The sequence below is a fragment of the Chiloscyllium punctatum genome, chromosome 18, assembly GCF_047496795.1.
Source record: "Chiloscyllium punctatum isolate Juve2018m chromosome 18, sChiPun1.3, whole genome shotgun sequence".
Classification (NCBI taxonomy): Eukaryota; Metazoa; Chordata; class Chondrichthyes; order Orectolobiformes; family Hemiscylliidae; genus Chiloscyllium; species Chiloscyllium punctatum.
Genome location: NC_092756.1, coordinates 77719845 through 77742341, shown reverse-complemented (window position 1 = coordinate 77742341; position 22497 = coordinate 77719845). Strand labels below are relative to the sequence as shown.

The 22497-nt window shown below is 42.6% G+C and overlaps 1 protein-coding gene across 6 annotated transcripts in view; it reads right to left on the bottom strand.

The window, feature by feature from the left end:
- The window catches only part of triobpb (TRIO and F-actin binding protein b), a 373748-nt gene that overhangs the window by 243166 nt on the left and 108085 nt on the right, over positions 1-22497 (bottom strand). For 4 of the 6 annotated variants that reach the window (XM_072588503.1, XM_072588505.1, XM_072588508.1 and 1 more), the window contains 2 exons: positions 12211-12294; positions 8-91 (listed from right to left, as the gene is read on the bottom strand). In XM_072588503.1, coding sequence (XP_072444604.1) covers positions 8-91; positions 12211-12294 — 168 coding nt within the window. The remainder of the gene's footprint in view (positions 1-7; positions 92-12210; positions 12295-22497) is intronic. The other 2 variants (XM_072588506.1, XM_072588507.1) reach the window with 1 other exon arrangement.

Genomic DNA, 22497 nt, shown 5'->3' with positions numbered 1-22497 from the left:
CCCTTACCATATTGTGCTTGTCACTAGTCTGTAGATAGACATCTCTGTTCAGTGAATTTGAAGAAGATCTATTTGAGAATCCTGTACTAGTCTGGAATGGGACAAGAAGCAAAAACAAAGTGCTTTAAAAGAAGAAAATGTAAACATCCAAGAAATGTTCAGCAGATCACAGAATCACAACATTGTCACAGCACAGGAGACCATCAGCTGTCGTGCCTGCACTTGCTCTCCTAATGAGTTATTCATATGATGGCATTCCCCTGTCATCTCCCATAACTCTGCACGTTCTTCCTTTTCAGGTAACAGTCTCATTCCATTTTAAATGGCTCAAGTGACCCTGCCTTGAGCATACTCTCAGGCTCCGCATTCACCACTTGATGCATGAAAATACTTTGCCTCATGTCGCTTTTGCATATTTTGCCAATTGTTTTAAATCTATACCCTCTCATTTCTAAACCTTTCACAAATAAGACCATAAGACATAGGAGTGGAAGTAAGGCCATTCGGCCCATCGAGTCCACTCCGCCATTCAATCATGTCTGATGGTCATTTCAACTCCACTTACCCGCATTCTCCCCGTAGCCCTTAATTCCCCGAGACAACAAGAATCTATCAATCTCTGCCTTGAAGACATTTAGCGTCCCGGCCTCCACTGCACTCCGCGGCAATGAATTCCACAGGCCCACCACTCTCTGGCTGAAGAAATGTCTCCACATTTCTGTTCTGAATTTACCCCCTCTAATTCTAAGGCTGTGTCCACGGGTCCTAGTCTCCTCACCTAATGGAAACAATTTCCTAGCATCCACCCTTTCCAAGCCATGTATTATCTTGTACATCTCTATTAAGTCTCCCCTTAATCTTCTAAACTCCAATGAATACAATCCCAGGATCCTCAGCCATACCTCATATGTTAGACTGACCATTCCAGGGATCATCCGTGTGAATCTCCGCTGGACACGTTCCAGTGCCAGTATGTCCTTCCTGAGGTGTGGGGACCAAAACTGGACACAGTACTCCAAATGGGGCCTAACCAGAGCTTTATAAAGTCTCAGTAGCACAACGGTGTTTTTATATTCCAACCCTCTTGAGATAAGTGACAACATTGCATTCGCTTTCTTAATCACAGACTCAACCTGCATGTTGACCTTTAGAGAATCCTCGACTAGCACTCCCAGATCCCTTTGTGCTTTGGCTTTACAAATTTTCTCACCATTTAGAAAGTAGTCTGTGCTTTTATTCTTTTTACCAAAGTGCAAGATCTCGCATTTGTTCACGTTGAATTCCATCAGCCATTTCCTGGACCACTCTCCCAAACTGTCTAGATCCTTCTGCAGCCTCCCCACTTCCTCAGTACGACCTGCCTGTCCACCTAACTTCGTATCATCTGCAAACTTTGCTAGAATTTCCCCAGTCCCTTCATCCAGATCATTAATATATAATACGAACAGCTGTGGCCCCAACACTGAACCCTGCGGGACACCGCTTGTCACCGGCTGCCATTCTGAAAAAGAACCTTTTATCCCAACTCTCTGCCTTCTGTCAGACAGCCAATCCTCAATCCATCCCAGTAGCTCACCTCGAACACCATGGGCCCTCACCTTGCTCAGCAGCCTCCCGTGTGGCACCTTATCAAAGGCCTTTTGGAAGTCTAGATAGACCACATCCACTGGGTTTCCCTGGTCTTACCTACTTGTCACCTCTTCAAAGAATACCAACAGGTTTGTTAGGCATGACCTCCCCTTACTAAATCCATGTTGACTTGTTCTAATCAGACTCTGCTATTCTAAGAATTTAGAAACCTCATCCTAAATGAGATCAATGTCTCCTTGTTGACTCATCCTGAATACCACCCAGCTGCCAAGTAGCAGCAGCATCTCTGGAGAGATTAAACAGAGTTAACTTTCCAGTTCAATGTACAGTTGCCCTGAGGAAAGGCAAAAGGTTGGCAGCAGCAAACCAAGATCTAGGAAGAAGGAGAGGGAGGGTCGGGACAATTTCTGCACGTTGAATAGCAGGAGGAACTGGAGATCACTCCTTTTGTTCCTGGTGGCATCTATTATCAAAATAAGGCTCTGCATCAACGCACTAAATGTACTATCACAGCAAATTCTGTCACTGACAGCATCATAGGACACCTTTACCTCCCATATTATGCTGAATGGAAAACACTTTCATCGTCCTGGGTCAGGAACACAGAACTCTCTGAGACCGTAAGTTGTAAGAGCTGAAGTAGACCATTCAGCCTAAAGAGTCTGCTCCACCATTCAATGAGAAGGTGGATCTGATAATCTTCAACTCCAATATCTTGCCTTTTCCCCCTAACCCTTGATTACTTTCCATATTAAAAATCTATCTACCTCAGCCTTAACTTAAGGAGGTAATTCATGACTATCAGCAAAAATATTTCCAATAAGGAGGAATATACTTAAGAGGGATAAATCAACCATGGCTAACCAAGGAAGTTAAGGAAAGTATTAAGTTGAAAGAAAAAGCATATAAGGAGGCAAAAGTCTGTGATAGCCCCAAAGACTGGGATAAGTTCAGAGTCCAGCATAGGAGAACTAAAAAGATTATAAAGAGAGAGAAAGTAAACTGCCAAGGGCAAACTAGTAAGGAATATAGAAACTGACAATAAGAGCTTCTTTATGTATTAAAAAAAAAGACAGAGATCAAAGTAAACATAGGCCCCTGAGAAAATGTATCTGGGGAGATAGTTACAGGGATCAAGGAAATGGCAAAGGAGTCAAACAAATATTTTGTATCAGTCCTTAAAGTGGAATATACTTCAAATATGCCATTAATACTAAACAATATGGGGGAGAAATTAAGTGCCATCACCATCACTAGAGAACTCATATGAGGCAAACTATTGGGACTGAAGACAGAAAAGTGCCCTTGTCCTGATGGATTGCATCCTATCATTCTAAAAGAAATAGCTACAGGCACAATCGATACATTAGCTGTAATTTTGCAAAAACTCTTGGAATCTGGAGAATTAGCAAAGGATTGGAAAATTGACAATGTGACATCCCTAACTGAAAAGGGAGGGAGGCAAAAAGTGGATAATTATAGGTCAACTAGCCTAAACTCTATTGTTGGAAAAATATTGGAATCAATTATTAAAGAAAGCATAAAGGGAAACCATAGCTGACTAATTCATCACGGATTTTCGAGGATGTCTGAATGAGACTCAATAGAGGAGAACCATTAGGTAAAGTACCTCAAAAAAGGTTAAGTTGTAACAGCCCCTAGGGGAGGACATAGCATATTGGCATGGATAGAGAATTGCCTGATGGGCAGGAAACATTGCATGGGGAAAAGGGTTCTTTTGCAAATTGGCGAGCTATAACCAGTGGGGTTCCACCGCGACCAGTGCTGGGACCACAGCTGTTTACGATATATATTAATGACTTGGAGAAAGGAAGCAAATGTACTGTAGCCAAATTTGCAGATGACACAAAAATAGATGGAAAGGCTGGTAGTGAGAAGGACACAGGTTACAGAGAGATATTAATAGGTGAAGTAATTGAGCAAAATGTTGGCAAATGGAGTATATTATGGGAAAATGTGAAGTTTTTCATTTTGGAAGGGTGAAGAAAAGAACAGTGGCGTCTAAATTGAGAAAAACGGCACAAAGTTGTAACACAAAGGGACCTTGGGAGTACTTGTACATGAAACACAGAAAGCTGGCACACAGGTACAGCAGGTAATCAGAAAGGCTAATGGAACTAGATTAGATTACTTACAGTGTGGAAACAGGCCCTTCGGCCCAACAAGTCCACACCGACCCCGCCGAAGCGTAACCTACCCAGACCCATTCTCCTACACTTACCCCTTCACCTAACACTACGGGCAATTTAGCATGGTCAATTCACCTAACCTGCACATTTTTGGATTGTCGGAGGAAACCCACGCAGACACGGGAAGAATGTGCAAACTCTACACAGTCAGTCGCCTGAGGTGGGAGTTGAACCCGGGTCTCTGGCGCTGTGAGGCAGCAGTGCTAACCACTGTGCCACCGTGCCGCCCAGGAACGTTGGCCCTTATTTCAAGGAGATTGCAGTATAAGAGTAGAGATGCTGTACTGCAACTGTACATGCTCCTCCTCCTCTTAGAATACTGTGCATGGCCTTGGTCCCTTATGGAAGGAAAGATGTTACTACATTGGAAGCCAAGGTTCATGAGGATGATCCTGGTATGGAAGAGTCATCTTTTGAGCAAAGGCTAAACTGGCTGGGCCTCTACTCATTGGAGTTAAGAAGAATGACAGGTAATCTTATTCAAACATATAGAATACTTAATGGGCTTAATCGGATAAATCCTGAGAGGATGTGAAATAACTCCACAGAGGTCAGCATCCTATCACCAAGTCACCCTTTATTTACAGGTGGTGCTCCGGTTTCCTCCCACAGTCCAAAGATGTGCAGGTTAGGTGAATTGGCCATGCTAAATTGCCTGTAGTGTTAGGTAAGGGGTAGATGTAGATGTAGGGGTATGGGTGGGTTACGCTTCGGCGGGGCGGTGTGGACTTGTTGGGCCGAAGGGCCTGTTTCCACACTGTAAGTAATCTAATCTCATCTAATCTAATCTAATCTAATCTAATCTAATCCTTCATACTAATCCAGCTCCTTCAGAGCCAGCTTTCAAAGTGATAGGATGTCTGATAAGTTTTGAGAAGATTTGCTGTTCAGGTTGAGGTTCCGGATGTAGGTTTGCTCGTTCGAAATGAACCTTCCAGCTCAGTGAACAAACCTACACCCAAGATGTCTGACACTCCTGTTTATATCTGCCTAGATTAGAGTGGTGCTGGAAAAGCACAGCAGTTCAGGCAGCATCTGAGGAGCAGTAAAATTGACGTTTCGGGCAAAAGCCCTTCATCAGGAATACAGGCAGAGTGCCAGAAGGGTGCAGAGATCCCTTCAGGCACTTCTGCACCCTTCAGGCACTCTACCTGTATTCCTGATAAAGGGCTTTTGCCCGAAACGTCGATTTTACTGCTCCTCAGATGCTGCCTGAACTGCTGTGCTTTTCCAGCACCACACTAATCTAGACTCTGGTTTCCAGCATCTGCAGTCATTGTTTTTACTTTGTTTATATCTGCCTGCCAGGGCTCCCTGATGAGATCAGATTAACAGCCCCAATCAGGGAACTCATATTTTATGAGGTCCACCCGCCTGACTTTGTTACATTCAAAATATCCTGCCCCCGCTGAGACTGAGCACATAGTTATTTATTTTTTAGCTTTTCCTGTGGAGTTTCAGCACTGGGTCAGGTTCCTCTGACTCTGCTTCGATACAGGTGGTGTGTGTGATGCACAGTAGCTCATCTCTTGCACCTACAGTGTGTCAGAAGAAATTCACTCTCTTCTTCAGGTGGCAAAGCCTGCGACATCCACTGTGTCCATCTCAAATTCCGAGGTCTCCAGATGGAGAGGGAGAACCCATGTGTTCAGCCAGCCTTTCCAAATGTTGCAAGGATCCAGGCAAGTTTTGCTCCAGCTCCATTTGTGAGTTTGCAGCTTTCACGTGGTCCACATGCTTGTTCAGAACCATTGCACCTACCCAAACGTTTAACGTCAATGGACCTGATCTCGCATCGACCATGTAGTGCCATTCCCTGGTTCCTACACCAAAAGTTGTCCCAAGGTAAACAGTACCTCTTACCTGGCAGAATCGTGTGTCTGACAATGACAATTCTGATGCTGTTTCACAACCTCAGCAGCCCAGCTCCAGGAAGATCAGATTTAACCTGGTTCAGAATCTTCTCCCCATCGGCAACTCTGTTGGAGCTAACCCAGTAGCTGCATGAGGGGTGGTCCCGTAATCAAATAGGAATTGGGACAGTTTGATATCGAGTGAAGCTGTAGGCTGTTTCTTTCAGCCTGCCTTCAAAGTTTGGATTACTCTTTCTGCCAGACCACTGGATGATGGATGAAATGAAGATGTCCTTATACGTTGAATGCCATTTGACTTTAGGATCGGGATTATCACTGCTGCCTCACAGCACAGGGGACCCAGGTTTGATTCCACCCTCAGGCAACCACCTGTGTGGAGTTCGCACATTCTCCCTGTGTCTGCGTAGGTTTCCTCTAGGTATTCCGATTTCCTCCCACAGTCCAAAGGTGTGTAAGTTAGGTGGATTGGCCATGCTAAATTATCTAAAGTGGTCAGGATATGCAGGCTAGGTGGATTAACCTTGGGAAATACAAGGTTACAAGAATGGGGCGGGTGTTTCCTTGGTGGATGTGCTTAAGAGGGTCAGTATGGATTCAAGGGGCCAAATGGCCTGTTTTCACACTGTAGAGATTCTATGATTCACATTCCCTGCTGGTATCCAATGGTTCATTATCTGTGAACAATACTTCCAGGAGTCCATGCATTGCAAAAGATGTGCACAGTTCTTCTATTGTCGTTCCCATGTTTGACGAATGAATTCTATGCACTTCCAGCCACATAGTCTACAATGACTAAGAACATTGAGCCCATGAAAGGACCTGCAACGTTGATGTATAACGGAGTCCAGGATTTACCCAGCTATGGATGAAATGAAGACGTCCTTATACGTTGAATGCCATTTGACTTAAGAAACGGGGTTGCATGGTGTCTCAGTAGTTATCACTGCTGCCTCATAGCACAAGGGACCCACTTTCGATTCCACCCTCAGGCGACCGCCTGTGTCGAGTTTGCACATTCTCCCCCTGTCTGCGTGGGGTTCTGCCAGGGTATTCCAATTTCCTCCCATGTGGGGTAGCCACTGGGGGCAATTTTTGTCCTTATGCTCATAGAGATGGACAGCACAGTAACAGACCCTTCAGTCCTACTCGTCTGTGCCAACCAGATATCTTAAACTAATCTAGTCCCATTTGCCAGCATTTGGCTTACATCCCTCCAAACCCTTCCTATTCATATACCCATCCAGATGCCTTTTAAACACTGTATTTGTACCAGCCTCCACCATTTCCTCTGACAGCTCATTCCATGCACGCACCACCCTCTGCCTGAAAAAGTTACCCCTTCGGTCTCTTTTACATTTTCCCTTCTCACTCTAAACCTATGCCCTCTAGTTCTGGACTCACCCAACACAAAGGAAACAATCTCATCTATTTACCCTATCCATGTCCCTCATGATTTTATACATTTCTATAAGGTCACCTATCAGCCTCTGATGCTCCAGGGAAAACAGCCCCAACCTATTCAACCTCTCCCTATAGCTCAAAACCTCCAATCCCGGCACCATCCTTGTAAATCTTTTCTGAACCCTTTCAAGTTTCACAATATCCTACCTACAGGTGGGAAACCAGAACTGCACACAATATTCCAAAAATGGCCTAATTAATGTCCTGCAACATGACCTCGCAACTCCTATATTCAATGTTCTGACCAATAAAGGCAGCAGTGTGGGCACTGCCCCATCAATGTGGCTATGTCTGCATCCAATCCTGGCCACCAGACATAACCTTTTACCAACATTTTCATTTTGGAAACCCCTGGTTGAATTGAGCTAGTATCTGGCAGCGACTTTTGGTTGGGACAATTACTCTTGCTCCCCATAATCATATGCCGTCCTCTACTGTGATCTGGTCTCTCCTGGTCCAAAAAGATTTCCATTCTGGTTGTGATGGTCCTTTGCTTTTCCCCCATCATCACCAGCTGTTTCACTTTTGCCAGGACTGGATCTTTCTGCATCCAAAGCCTGATATTGTCAGCTGTGGCAACAAGTGTGCCCAGAAAATGGTGGTGTATCTGCCAGTGTTGGGTGGCTCAGTACATTCGCATTTGCTACTTGATTCCCAGACGATGTTTTAACTATACCCACTTCAGTATTCGAGCCCACCTCTGAATTTGGCCTGAAGCTATGGGTAGCACTGCCTTGTTCTCTTCAAGTAGACCTCGGGGTTTGTGGTCCGTTATTATTACAAATTTATGTCCATAAAGATATTGGTAGAAGTTCCTGACTCCAAATATGACTGCCAAGCATTCCTTCTTTATCTGGGTATATTTATGATCAGCATTAATCAAATTCTTGGATGAAAATGCTATTGGGTGTTTCTCTCCATTGGGCCAGTTATGAAATTATCCTACGCCAGTGCCATACAGGGAGGCATCGCATGTCAATACCAGATCTCATTTGGGGTCATTATGTGCCAACACCTGAGAGGATGATAGCTGGCTCTTTACTTCCCTGAAAACTATGGCTTGGTTATGTGAGCATTTCTGAGGCTGACCCTTTTTAGAGAGTTAATGCAAAGTTGCCAGGATGGAGTCCAGGTTATGTATGAGCTTTCAGTAATAAGTCACCAGTCCAAGGCAAAACCTAAACTCTGGTAAAGACGTAAAAGCCAGGGCACCTTCATCACCCTCACTTTATCTTCCAAAATGTGTAACCCAGTTTTGTCAACTCTGTAGCCAAGTAGGTCATTTGGGGTGCCTGGAACACATTTGTCCCTTCCAAGGTGTATGCCCATTGGAAGAAACATCTAAGGACTATGTCCAACTTCTCTAAGCGCTCGTTTTTGGTCTTCCCTGTTATTAGAACATCAATGGTGACCTGGGGTAAACCTTGTAAAATATTCTCCATTGCCTGCTGTAATATTGCACAGGTTGACACACCCCAAAAGGCAGTTTCATATATTAGAACAAATGCTTTGGGGTATTAATTGTAGTTTATGTCTGGGAAACTTTATCTATCCACAACTGCAAGTACACATGTCCTTCATGAACTGTCCCCCTGGCAGCTTTATGTATCTAATTGAAAAATAGTAAGCCAATCTAGGTGAATCTTTCTCAACCAATTTTGCCCTATCAAGTTTGGACCCGAGCCTTTTACTACAATCAGTGTTAACTGAACCAGCTGTTTCTCATAAGAGACGAGAATTGAAGTTGTACCCCCAATCTGTAAAGATTCCTTGGTATGGGTCTCAATATAGCCGAGGTCTTGCACAAACATAAGGATTGGATTCCAGAGAGAATTTTATTGAAGACTGGTCCTGCAATCACTGAAATGGCTGCGCCAGTATTGACGTCTATTAAAACTGGGTGACCATTTAACCAGACATTTACTTTGACTGGGTCTGATTTGAAAGTTGCTAAGCAATTTAACTGTTCCAAACCAGACATAGGTGGACTTTCTCAGGTGTTCACTCCCGGATACTGGCCTATGAGTTCTCTTACTCCATTTAGATCTAGTAGGACTCTTTTGCTGTCCTGAGTTCGCATATTGGCAGCAATTACAATGGCTTACCGGCCCAGATCCTGAAGAAAACTTTAACCGTTTGGTCGAGAGTTGGCTTTATTTTGGGGTTTCATCATGCGCTGAGCTAGAGTCCCTCTGGTGTGAGTGAGGCTATGCAATTGCCTTCACTCTGGTGGTGTTCTCCAAGCTCAGTCAGACTAGCGACAATGTCCACTTCCACCGGAATACCCTGAAACTCATATGCTGCACTTGCCCCATTTTCTAATGATAAAGCCAGTTGCAGTGTTCAAAGTCTAGTTAGGCTTCAGCTGGAAGGCACTTTTGCGTGGTTACATTATTAATCTCACCCTTGTTCCACTGAAACAACTCCACAGAGGCTGGTATCCTGCCACCAAGTCACCCATTATTTACACTGGGAAAGGTTTCACACTGATCCACATTCCTCAGAGCCTGTTCTCAGAGTGACAGGATGTCTGACACTTCCATTTATATTTGTCAGCCAGGGCTCCCTGACTGGATCAGATTAACAGCCCCAATCATGGGAACTCATATATTCTCTTAGGTCCTCCTGGCTGACCTCATTACAATCACAAAAGGATGTTTCCCTTTGAGAGAGTCTAGGACCACAGACATTGGCTCAGAATAAAGACTAACATGAGGAGGGATTTTTTTCAGAGTGACATCAGTCTTTGGAACTCCTTGACACAGAGAGCTGTGGGGCTGGGTCCCATGTAATTAAAGCTGAGATTGATTGATTCTTGATCAGTTGGTGAATCAAGGGTTATGGAAATGGCAGGAAAGTGGATGTGAGGAATATCAGATAGATGTGAGGAATGGCAGAGCAGGGTTAAGGGGCAAAAGGGCCCATCCCTGCTTCTATTTTTTATTGTCTTATGGTCTTGAATATATTTAATGACTCAGCCTCTGAAGCCCTCTGCTGTAAAGAATTCCACAGATTCACTATTCGTTTAGAGAAGAAATGCTTCTTCTCTGTCATCAGTGGGTGACCTTTTATTCTAACATCATGCCTTTGGTCTTTCTTGTATATTTCAATGTGGTCACCTCATTATTATAAAAATGAATGAGTACAGACCCAATTTACTCAACCTCTTCTAGAAACATACTCTCCATATCCAGAATCAAAGTAGCAAGCCATTTCTGGATTGCCTCAATATCAGTGCTGCACATTTTTCCTTAAATAATGGGACCAAAACTGTTTATAATACTCCAGTTGTGATCTGACTAGTGACTTGTATAATTATAGCAAGACACCCCCATTTTTATACTCCATTCCCTTTGAAACAAAGTTCAACACTCCATTTGCTTTCCCAATCACCTGGGTACCAACGTTTTGAGATTCATGGACGAGGACTCCCAAATCCCACTGTGCTGTAGCTTTCTGCAGTCTTTCACCACTTAAATATGATTCAGGTCCTCTATGTTTTCAACCGAAGTGCAAAACCTCACATTTTTTACATTATACTCCATCTGCCAAATTCTTACCCACTCACTTAATCTGTCCAAATGCCTCTGCAGACTCTTTGTGTCATCCTCAAACTTCCCTTTGCATCTATTTTTGTGTCATCTGCAAAACTGTGCACTTTCCTCTTCTAATTCATTAATTCTTGGCAGTGTGGAGGAACAGAGGGATCTTGGTGTGCAGGTACATAGATCCCTTAAGATGGCCACCCAAGCGGACAGGGTTGTTAAGAAAGCATAAAGTGTTTTGGCTTTCATTAACAGGGGGATTGAGTTTAAGAGTCGTGAGATCTTGTTGCAGCTCTATAAAACTTACGTTAGACCGCACTTGGAATACTGTGTCCAGTTCTGGTCATCCTATTATAGGAAAGATATGGATGCTTTGGAGAGGGTTCAGAGGAGGTTTACCAGGATGCTGCCTGGACTGGAGGGCTTATCTTATGAAGAGAGGTTGACTGAGCTCAGACTTTTTTCATTGGAGAAAAGGAGGAGGAGAGGGGACCTAATTGAGGTATACAAGATAATGAGAGGCATTGATAGAGTTGATAGCCAGAGACTATTTCCCAGGGCAGAAATGACTAACATGAGGGGTCATAGTTTTAAGTTGGTTGGAGGAAAGTATAGAGGGGATGTCAGAGCCAGGTTCTTTACACAGAGGGTTGTGAGAGCATGGAATGCGTTGCCAGCAGTAGTTGTGGAAGCGAGGTCATTGGGGATATTTAAGAACTACTGGACATGCATATGGTCACAGACATTTGAGGGTGCATACATGAGGATCAGTGGTCGGCGCAACATCGTGGGCTGAAGGGCCTGTTCTGTGCTGCACTGTTCTATGTTCTGTACGTTCTAATATATATTATCAATAATTGTGACCCCAGCACTGATCCTTGTGGCACACAGCTTACCATCCTGAAAACGCGCGTCTTATTCAAACTCAGTCTTTTATTTGTTAACTGATCCTCAAATCATGCTGATATACTAGCCCCAACACCATGGGCCCTTCAACCATCACAGCTAGTGCAGCATTTTATTGCTGCAATGGGATGTGAGTATCACTGGCAAGACCAACATTTGTTGCCCGAGTCTATCTGAACTTGAACTGAGTGGATTGCTTGGACATTTCAGAGTGAAATTCAAAGTCAATTACATTGTTGTGCATTTGGAATCTGATATTGGTCAGACCGGGTAAGGACAGCAGATTACCTTCCCCTAAAGGGACAGTAGTGCAACCTTCTTACTATTGGTGACAGTTATCACGGTCACCATTACTAAGAGTGGCTTCATATTTCAGATTTACTGACAAAATTTAAAATATATGCAATCATGGGATTTGAACTAGTGCCCCAAAATGTTAGTTCTGAGTCTGTGGAATTCCAATCCATCGATATGGTCACTACAACACCATCCCTGTACAACACATCGAATGCAGTGGTTCATGAAGAAACAGATCAACTTTCTCAGGTTAACTGGGGAGAGATAAACAACACCTACTCGTCAATGTCACCTACTTCTCAAGGTCTGATATGAAAATGTCCTTACCTTATCATAGTTATCACTATTCTGTAGATAGATATCTCTGTTCAGTGAGTTTGTAGACTTTCTACTTAAGAAGCATCTATCAATCTGCAATAAAACAGGAAGCATATATATTTGCAAGACAGGGTGAAATATACTCTCACTGAGTGAGGAGGTACACAGACATGGTGTAGTGAAGTACATGAAACAGAGCAGAGACATGTAGTGGCACAGGCTGTGTCAGATAAGCTGGGACAGCCCAATGTGATATAGTGGGAAAGTATGGTGTAACACACTAGTACAGTATGTGTAATAAACTGGGATAGCAGGGCATAATACACTGGCACAGTGTGGTGTAATACACTGGTACTGTGTAGTAAGATATATTAGCACTGGTGGAGAGACACAGTGGCACTGCATGGTGTAATATACTTGCACAGAGTGCAGAGATACACTGGTACTGTGTGAGAGATATGTTACATAAAAGGCAATTAGGATCTGAAAAGGTTAACTTATATCTTGCATGAGCTCAAGAATATCAAGGACTTTTCCTGGGTGGAGGTAACCAATTCTCTACTTCTTCAGACTGTTATACCAGTTGTCTATGTATCAGCTGCCTCTGTTGTACATACCTTTGAGTAATATAACTAGCCTAATTACATATAATTAGGTAATATGTAATAAACTTGACTGTTTGACCAAGACCAAACCGATATTCTGCCTAAGGCAGTGTGAGGGCATTCACCCCCACAAATATCAGTAGCTCGATGAAAACCAGTAAAAAGGACTGGTGACAGTGAATTTACCCATGTTAATATGTTAGCAACAACATTATAAGATGGTGAGCAGTGGTTGGATTCCCCTGTCCCATTATATGATGATGACAATAGTGGGGTACACTGTCACATAACAATACACCAGTGAATCATACTGGATTATGTATTGCGATAGGCTGCTGGGAATCTGTGTGGAAATGTCCACAGCATAGAGACATGGCTAACCTGTGAAAATGCAAACAAAACCCTCCTCAAGAAATCTACCCAGGACAGTCTCCAGGATAACTGCGCCTCAGCCACAAAAGAAATCTCGATGTACCTGGTAAAGCAAGTCGTGAAAAATATTGAAAATAGAATCTAAAGTTACTCACAAGGAATTTGCTCCCAAAAAGCTTAAGGAGTAAACACACAAACTATGTAAATCAGTGACATTATTATATCAGAGCTCTCTGGTGGATGGCATTGCGAGTCTGGCTGGAAAATGACCACGTGTCGATGCTAAAAGAGAATACAGATTGCCAACCCTGAAGGGTGGTAATTCTTTCCAGCAATATGAAATTAACCTTAAGGACAGTACTGTGAGTCAAGAGATACAGAATAAAGGGGTGGGTAGGTAGCACAACAAAAGTAATAATTTGCTTACAATACATCTGTTTGTCAGTCATAAAAACATTGGGGTTGGGAAAGAAAAGTGCATTCTGACTGAAAGTCATCAATGAACCAATCAAGAAAAGTTTGCTGGTTTTTCAACTGGCTAGGGGGGTGTTGCGCCCAAAGAATAGACATGTTGAGCAGGTAGTGAGGATGTCAGGGAGCATGAGGGCCGCGAGGTTTGAGGGTGCTAGGTCATGCAGTAGAACATCCAGGAATAGAATCAGCCACAATTGGCAATTCTCAGGAGAACCAGATCAGGTTCGGTGGATAGCGCCTGAGAATGTCATTCGGGGAGTACTGTGAGCCACATACCTCCATTTGATCAGACACTTTGTCAGATCTAGTACAAAGGATAACAAATAGGAGAATATTGTACTTAATTTCTTTCACTGGATATCAGCAGCCCTGGCGATGCAAATATTTATTGCTATTCAACAGTCATACAGGTGCTGAGAGTCAACTCCATTGCTGTGGTTCTGGAGTCATATGTAGATCAGATTGGGCAAAGATTGCAGATTTCTTTCCCTCAAGGGCATTAGTGAACCAGATGTATTCTAAAAACACTCAGTAATAATTTCATTGTCACCAATACATAACCAAATCACCAATTTAGGATTTATTAATTGAATTTTGAATTCTACTGGCTGCCACATCGGATGCGCATCTGCCTGGGTTTCTGGATTACTTGACCAATGACATTACTGCAATACCACTTCATGAGCAAATATCCACAATACTGTAAATTTTCTTTCTGGTTTACTCTCAAGCCATGGAGAAATTTGAAAACAAGGGTGAGGGCTTTGTACATGAAGTATTACTGGAACAGGAGTCAGTGAGCATGGGGACGCGGTGTGGATGAATAAACAGGGCTTGGTGTGAGTTAAAACAGCAGCAGCAGAGTTTTGGATGAGTTTCATTTTATGGAAAGTGGAAGGTAGAAAGCTTTTCAGAAATGCATGGGATTAATTCAATCAAGAAAGCAATCAGGACATCAAGGTTCAGTTCTGTACAGCCTGATTACAAAGAAACTAGTCAGGCCATCCAGAAGAGAAACACTGTGAACAGAAAGATTTCATCTTATTGGGTGACGAATTAGCTGAATTCAGCCAATTCAAGGGTCACAGGAAAGACAAAAAAAAATCAATAAGGAGTGCGATATAATTAGTTCTCTTACTTCTGATCACTATCCTGCTGGATATGTGTGAAGTACAGGATCAGTTATGGATGCAATGTCCTATGCAATCAAACAGCTTTAAGATACATCTAACCTATTCTCCAACAGCTAGCTAACAGAATTGGTCCATCGCAGAGGGACACACTACACTGCCCAATTGCATTGATTAGGATTCTGGATTCATAATGAAAAGGTTGGTATTCCTTCCCTATTTAATCATAATATGGTTTTAGTTTAGTTGGTCTTGTGTATTCATTTATCCATTAATTAGTATTAGTCATAGCTCAGAGTTCAAACTGTTCCATCCCAGAGACTTGAGCACAAAATATATGTTCACATTTTGGCAACATAGCACTGGACATTTTAAAAATACTTCCAAGGACGATTATTGCCCATCCTAAATGTCCTCAGGGCAGTTAATTGTCAACAACATTACTGTGGGCCTGGAGTCAGAAATGGATGGCAGTTTACCATCCCTAAACAGCACCGGTATATCAGATAGGTTTTCAATATCAATTGTTACACGATCAATGACTTATTTTTAAATTCCAGAGTTTTTTTGCCTTGAATTCAAATTCCACCAGCTAGCATGGTAGGATTTGAACCCACCTGCCCAGAACATTAATCTGGGGCTATGAAGTAGTGGTTGAATGATCTTCCCACTGTCATTTTCTCTCCACCTTCACAGGGCCTGTCTTTTGGATGAGATGTTCACCTGAGAGGGCAGAAATGGTCTCAGTGCCTGCCATTTCATATGGACACTGAACAAGCAGTGGAGTTTATCCCAATACCTCAGTCAATTTTATTCCTCAATTAACATCCAAAAGCCCAGATCATCTAGCCATTATCATCCTACTGTTTACGTGAGCTTACCAGAACAGTGATTATGCTTCAAGCATATTTCATTGGGCGTAAGACGCTTTAGAAAGTGCTGAGGGATGTTAAAGGTACTATAGAAATGCAAGTTTTTTATTTATTAAAAATTAAGGCTCATTTAAGACATGAAATAAAGTGAAAATACTGACCCTATCAGTTCTGGAAAAAGCACTGACATATCCATTGTAAGAGTTCTGCTCTTCAAGTGGAGAGAAAATTATATCTACCTGAATGACAGATGGAAGCAAGTTTATTTCTCATTATATTCAATTATTAGTATAGGATATTCAAACATTTCTGCATATGAAGCTAAACACAAAGGAGAAATGAGCAGCCTGCTTTTCAATGAATTTTGTTGTATTCATTGTGAGGATGTGGGTGTCATTAGTTTATTACTCTTTGCTAGTTGTCTTTGAAATGGTGAAGTTTGGCCTTCTCATTCACAAGTACAACCACAACGCTGTTAGGTTGAGACCACAGAAGTTTGATCCAGTGACAGTGAAGGAGGGAGGCGGTACTCCCAACAGTGGCCTTGCTTCTCCAGGTGATGGAAATCATGGGCTTGGTGCAGGGGACACTGCCAAAGAAATCTTGGTGAGTTGTTCAGTACATCTTGGAGATAGTGCACACTGATGCTTTAATGTGACAGTATCATTAATAGCAGAAGGAAGGAATGTTCACATTGGTGGACAGGGTATCAATTAGGCAGCTTTGTCCATGGGGCTGGTAAAGCCACACTCATCTAGACAAATCAAGCACATTCCATCACACTACTGACTTGTGCCTCTTAGATGATGGACAGGTTTGTTGCTTGTGGGGGGTGCAAAATGTGAGTTACTCACCTCAGAATTTCCAGCCTCTGATTGCTCATGTCAGTTATTTTTAATCAAGTTATTTAGACATATTATGACACATCTCCAGGGCAGATAAGATTGGAACCTAGGCCTTCTGGCCCAGAGTAGGGATACTACCACTGCACCACAAGTCCTCCTCCTGCTCTTGCAGAAATCATATTGCTGGAACTGTTCTGTCTCTAGGTAAATGATAAGAGAAAGGGTATGGCTGATCAGGGACCAAGAGACAGATCGTACAGATATAATATAAAATGAGTAATTTGCATCTGCCTTTATCAAGGTATAAGATATCATCAAAGTCATAATGAAAGAGAAGGTAGTTGAGACATTGAATGAGCTAAAATTTGATAAATAGAATTATTAGAAACACTGCCTGTACTTAAATTTGATTGTGATCAGGGCCAGATGGAATGCATTAGGTCATTGAAGGAAATAAAAGTGAAAATTACAAAGGCACTGGACATAACCTTTCAATTCATCCTTCGATACAGAAGTGGTGCCAAATCTTTTTGCTCCAACAGAGGATAAGGATAAGCCCAGCAAGTACAGACCAGTCAGTTTAACCTGTCAGTGAGAAAGATCTTTGAAGCTGTAATCTAGGACAGCATTAACAGTAACTTGGACAAGTGTCAATTAATAAGCGAAAGCCAAAATGAATTTGGTAAAGACAACTCATGATGAACTGACTTGATTAAGTTTTTTTGATAAAGTTACAGATAGGCTTGATGAGGATAATGGGCTTGTTAATGTGACATACACACACCGATTAGTAAAGTTGAAACCCATAGAATAAAAGGGAAGGGGACAGCATAAGACCATAAGACCATAAGACATAGGAGTGGAAGTAAGGCCATTCGGCCCATCGAGTCCACTCCGCCATTCAATCATGGCTGATGCGCATTTCAGCTCCACTTACCAGCAATCTCCCCGTAGCCCTTAATTCCTCTAGACAACAAGAACCTATCAATCTCGGCCTTGAAGACATTTAGCGTCCCGGCTTCCACTGCACTCCGTGGCAATGAATTCCACAGGCCCACCACTCTCTGGCTGAAGAAATGTCTCCGCATTTCTGTTCTGAAATGACCCCCTCTAATTCTAAGGCTGTGTCCACGGGTCCTAGTCTCCTCGCCTAACAGAAACAATTTCCTAGCATCCACCTTTTCAAAGCCATGTATTATTTTGTACGTCTCTATTAGATCTCCCCTTAATCTTCTAAACTCCAACGAATACAATCCCAGTATCCTCAGCCGTTCCTCATATGCTAGACCTGTCATTCCAGGGATCATCCGTGTGAATCTCCGCTGGACACGTTCCAGTGCCAGTATGTCCTTCCTGAGGTGTGGGACCAAAACTGGACACAGTACTCCAAATGGGGCCTAACCAGAGTTTTATAAAGTCTTAGTAGTACATCTCTGCTTTTATATTCCAACCCTCTTGAGATAAGAGACAACATTGCATTCGCTTTCTTAATCACAGACTCAACCTGCATGTTGACCTTTAGAGAATCCTCGACTAGCACTCCCAGATCCCTTTGTGCTTTGGCTTTATTAATTTTCTCACCATTTAGAAAGTAGTCCATGCTTTTATTCTTTTTGCCAAAGTGCAAGACCTCGCACTTGCTCACGTTAAATTCCATCAGTCATTTCCTGGACCACTCTCCCAACCTGTCTAGATCTTTCTGTAGCCTCCCCACTTCCTCAGTACTACCTGCCTGTCCACCTAACTTCGTATCATCGGCAAACTTCGCTAGAATGCCCCTGGTTCCCTCATCCAAATCATTAATATATAATGCGAACAGCTGTGGCCCCAGCACCGAACCCTGCGGGACACCGCTCGTCACCGGCTGCCATTCTGAAAAAGAACCTTTTATCCCAACTCTCTGCCTTCTGTTAGACAGCCAATCCTCAATCCATCCCAGCAGCTCACCTCGAACACCATGGGCCCTCACCTTGCTCAGCAGCCTCGCGTGTGGCACCTTATCAAAGGCCTTTTGAAAGTCTAGATAGACCACATCCACTGGGTTTCCCTGGTCTAACCTACTTGTTACCTCTTCAAAAAATTCCAACAGGTTTGTCAGGCATGACCTCCCTTTACTAAATCCATGTTGACTTGTTCTAATCCGATCCTGCTCTTCCAAGAATTTAGAAACCTCATCCTTAATGATGGATTCTAGAATTTTACCAACAACCAAGGTTAAGCTGATTGGCCTATAATTTTCCATCTTTTGCCTTGATCCTTTCTTGAACAAGGGGGTTACTACAGCCATCTTCCAATCATCCGGGACCTTTCCTGACTCCAGTGACTCTTGAAAGATCTCAACCAATGCCTCTGCTATTTCCTCAGCAACCTCTCTCAGAACTCTAGGGTGTATCCCATCGGGGCCAGGAGATTTATCAATTTTAAGACTTTTTAACTTTTCTAGCACTCTCTCTTTCGTAATGGCAACCATACTGAACTCAGCCCCGTGACACCCTTTAATTTTTGGGATATTACTCATGTCTTCCACTGTGAAAACTGACGCAAAGTACTTGTTAAGTTCTCCTGCTATTTCCTTATCTCCCATCACTAGGCTCCCTGCATCAGTTTGAAGTGGCCCAATGTCTACTTTTGCCTGTCGTTTGTTTCTTATGTACTGAAAGAAACTTTTACTATTATTTCTAATATTACTGGCTAGCCTACCTTCATATTTGATCCTCTCATTTCTTATTACACTCTTTGTTATCCTCTGTTTGCTTTTGTATCCTTCCCAATCTTCTGATTTCCCACTGTTCTTAGCCACTTTATAGGATCTCTCTTTTTCTTTAATACATTTCCTGACTTCCTTTGTCAGCCAAGGTTGTCTAATCCCTCCCCGGTTAATCTTTCTTTTCTTGGGAATGAACCTCTGTACAGTGTCCTCAATTATACCTACAAACTCCTGCCATTTTTGCTCTAGTGTCTTCCCGGTTAGCCTCTGCTTCCAGTCTATTTTAGTCAGTTCCTCTCTCATGCCTTCATAATTACCTTTATTCAACTGTAACACCATTACATCCGATTTTGCCTTCTCCCTTTCAAACTCCAGACTGAACTCTACCATATTATGGTCGCTACTTCCTAAGGGTTCCCTTACTTTAAGATCTTTTATAGAGTCTGGTTCATTGCAAAGCACTAGGTCCAGAATAGCCTGCTCTCTTGTGGGCTCCATGACAAGCTGTTCCAAAAAGCCATCCTGTAAGCATTCCATGAATTCCCTTTCTTTAGATCCACTAGCAACATTATTTACCCAGTCCACCTGCATATTGAAGTCACCCATGATCAATGTAACCTTGCCTTTCTGACATGCCTTCTCTATTTCCCGGTACATGTTGCGTCCCTGGTCCTGACCACTGTTAGGAGGTCAGTACACAACTCCAATTATGGTTTTTTTGCCTTTGTGGTTCCTCAATTCCACCCACACAGACTCCACATCATCCGACGCTATGTCATTCAATACCATAGAAATAAAGCGGGTGTGAAAACAGGAAACAGCTAATTGTGGTGATTAATTACACCGCCTCCGAGGTGGTCAGGAATAGGTTCACTGTTATGGCCTGGAAATCTGTAAATACTGGAACCATAAAGGGAATAGTGGTAGACTTTAAGGTGGCACTAATTGATTGGTTCAATGTTGCAGGTTAAATTTAATGCAAATATGGTGGAAGTGACTTATTTTCAGAGGAGGAGGAGGAGGAGGAAAAGAATATAAAGGTTACAATTTCTAAAGAAGGTGAAGAAGCAGAGGAACTCAGGTAGACATTTTGAACCAACTTGTTTGGACAGTATATGTCACACATATATAGAACATAGAACATTACAGAGCAGACATCGGCCCTCGATGTCTGGAGCAAATGTAACTTGAATTCAGACCCTCTGGCCCAGAGGCAGAAACACTGCTCCACAACAGCCCATTAAAGATCAAGTGACATTACATCACTTCCTGTGATGGTTTACGTAATTTTAATCAACCTGTTATGGGATGTTATAACACACATCAGTAGCACGTGGGATTTGAAAGCTGCACTGTCTGGTTCAAAGGAAGGGACACAACGACTGCCGAAAAAGCAGCCTTTAAAATGGCCTAGCGAAATGTGTTCACAGTTACTGAAGGTGGCAGAGCAAGTTGAGAAAGTAATTACAGAGGCATACGGGATCCTGAGATTTAGAAGCTGTAGAAGCATAGAGTACAACAGCTGAGGAAATGATGAACATTTATAAAATACTGATTTGGCCTCAACTGCCATATTATCACTATTTCAAGGCAGTACAACTTAGAAAGGATGTGAAGGTGGGAATAAAAAATTATCAGAATGTGTCCAGCGATGAGGAACATCAGTTATAGAAACAGATTGGAGAAGCTGTTTTTGGATTTCTTTGGAATAAATGACGGTTGTGAGGAAATTCGATGGAGGTGTTCAAAACCACAAAGATTTCGGACAAACCAGATAGAGAGAAGCTATTTGCTTTGGTGCGAGAATTGAGGATTAGTTTGGTTGGCAAAAGATGTAACTGTAACATGAAGAAAAATACTTTTATGTAGCAAATGGTTAATATTGGATGGCACTGCCTGAGAATGTAGGGAAGGCAGATTCCTATGTGTATTTCAAAAAGGAATTGGGTAAAGAGAAAAAAAAGTTGCAGAGCTAGAGGGAGAGGTCATGATTGAGAACTAGCTAGCTGTCCTTGTAAAGAATAAAGAATAAAAGACACAGCAGGCTAAATGGCCTCGTTATATGCTGGGATTCAATGATTCCCAGTGTCATATTCCCAGGTATGTCTGAATTATAAAGTACTGACCTTGTCTCTTTTTGGGCTGAGCTGTACATATCCTGTGTGGGAACTCTGATCTTGTGAGGAAAATCTGTAGTCCAACTAAAGAAAAGGCAACAGAATTTTATACCTCACCATCACCCACATTTAATATTGAGAATTATTAGCAGACCATATTGAGCATTATTCTGGGGTACTAGTACCATGGACCAAAAACTGAACTGTACAAGACATGTAAAGACTGTGCTTATAAGAACAGGTCAGAGGCTGGAAACTCTGCAGTGAATAATCCACCTATTTTCTCCCAATGTCTTTCTGCCAACAACAAGACGTAGATCAGGAGTCTGATGGAATACTTCCCAGATGCGCAATAGGTGCAGCTCCAACACTCAAGAAGCTCAACACCATCCAGGGCAAAGCAGCACATGCTTAATTGCACACCCAACCCCACCCCATCCATCATTTTTAACATCAATCTCTCCACCACCTAGGCACAGTGGCAGCAGTGTATACCATTCACAAGTAACTCACCAAAGCTCCTTAAATAGCACTTTCTAAACCTGTGACCCCTGCAACCAAGAACAGGGAAGCCAACCTGTGGACTGAAGGCCACATATAGCTCACCAGAGTATTTGATGCACAACATCAGCTTTCCTGTTAGGTGAGTTTACAGCTCCTCTTCGTATCTCTACAACTAATAGCTACATGATCTTACATGAGAAGGACTAAAAGCCAGGAAAAGATGGTGTAAAGTTTTTGCTTTCTTGAAACGTTTTTAAGATTGTGCTATTCATTGCAAGCAAGATTAACAATCCCAATCCAGTTATTTTGCACAAAGTCATGTTAACTTCCTTAGAGATTAACTGTTCATGGAGAAGCACAGATGGTCAGTGTCCACGTCAGCTGACCAAGCACATACACCATCCCAACTGACAAGGTTAAATGGCCAATGATGTCTGTTGTTCTGAACATCTGTCACCATTGGACAAGTGAGACCTGCCAGATTCTGCAGGTCCATCTTTGTTTTTTGCTTTGTGTAGGGATCCAGAGATGGTGTGTTGGAGCTGGATGAATCTGCAGGAGTGCAAGATGAGATAAGTTAATATGCTAAGTGCCTCATTTCTACCTTTCTAACCTCAAATGGTGTGTATAGTACATCCCTGAGCTGAATATCCTGACCTTCAACCTCAAT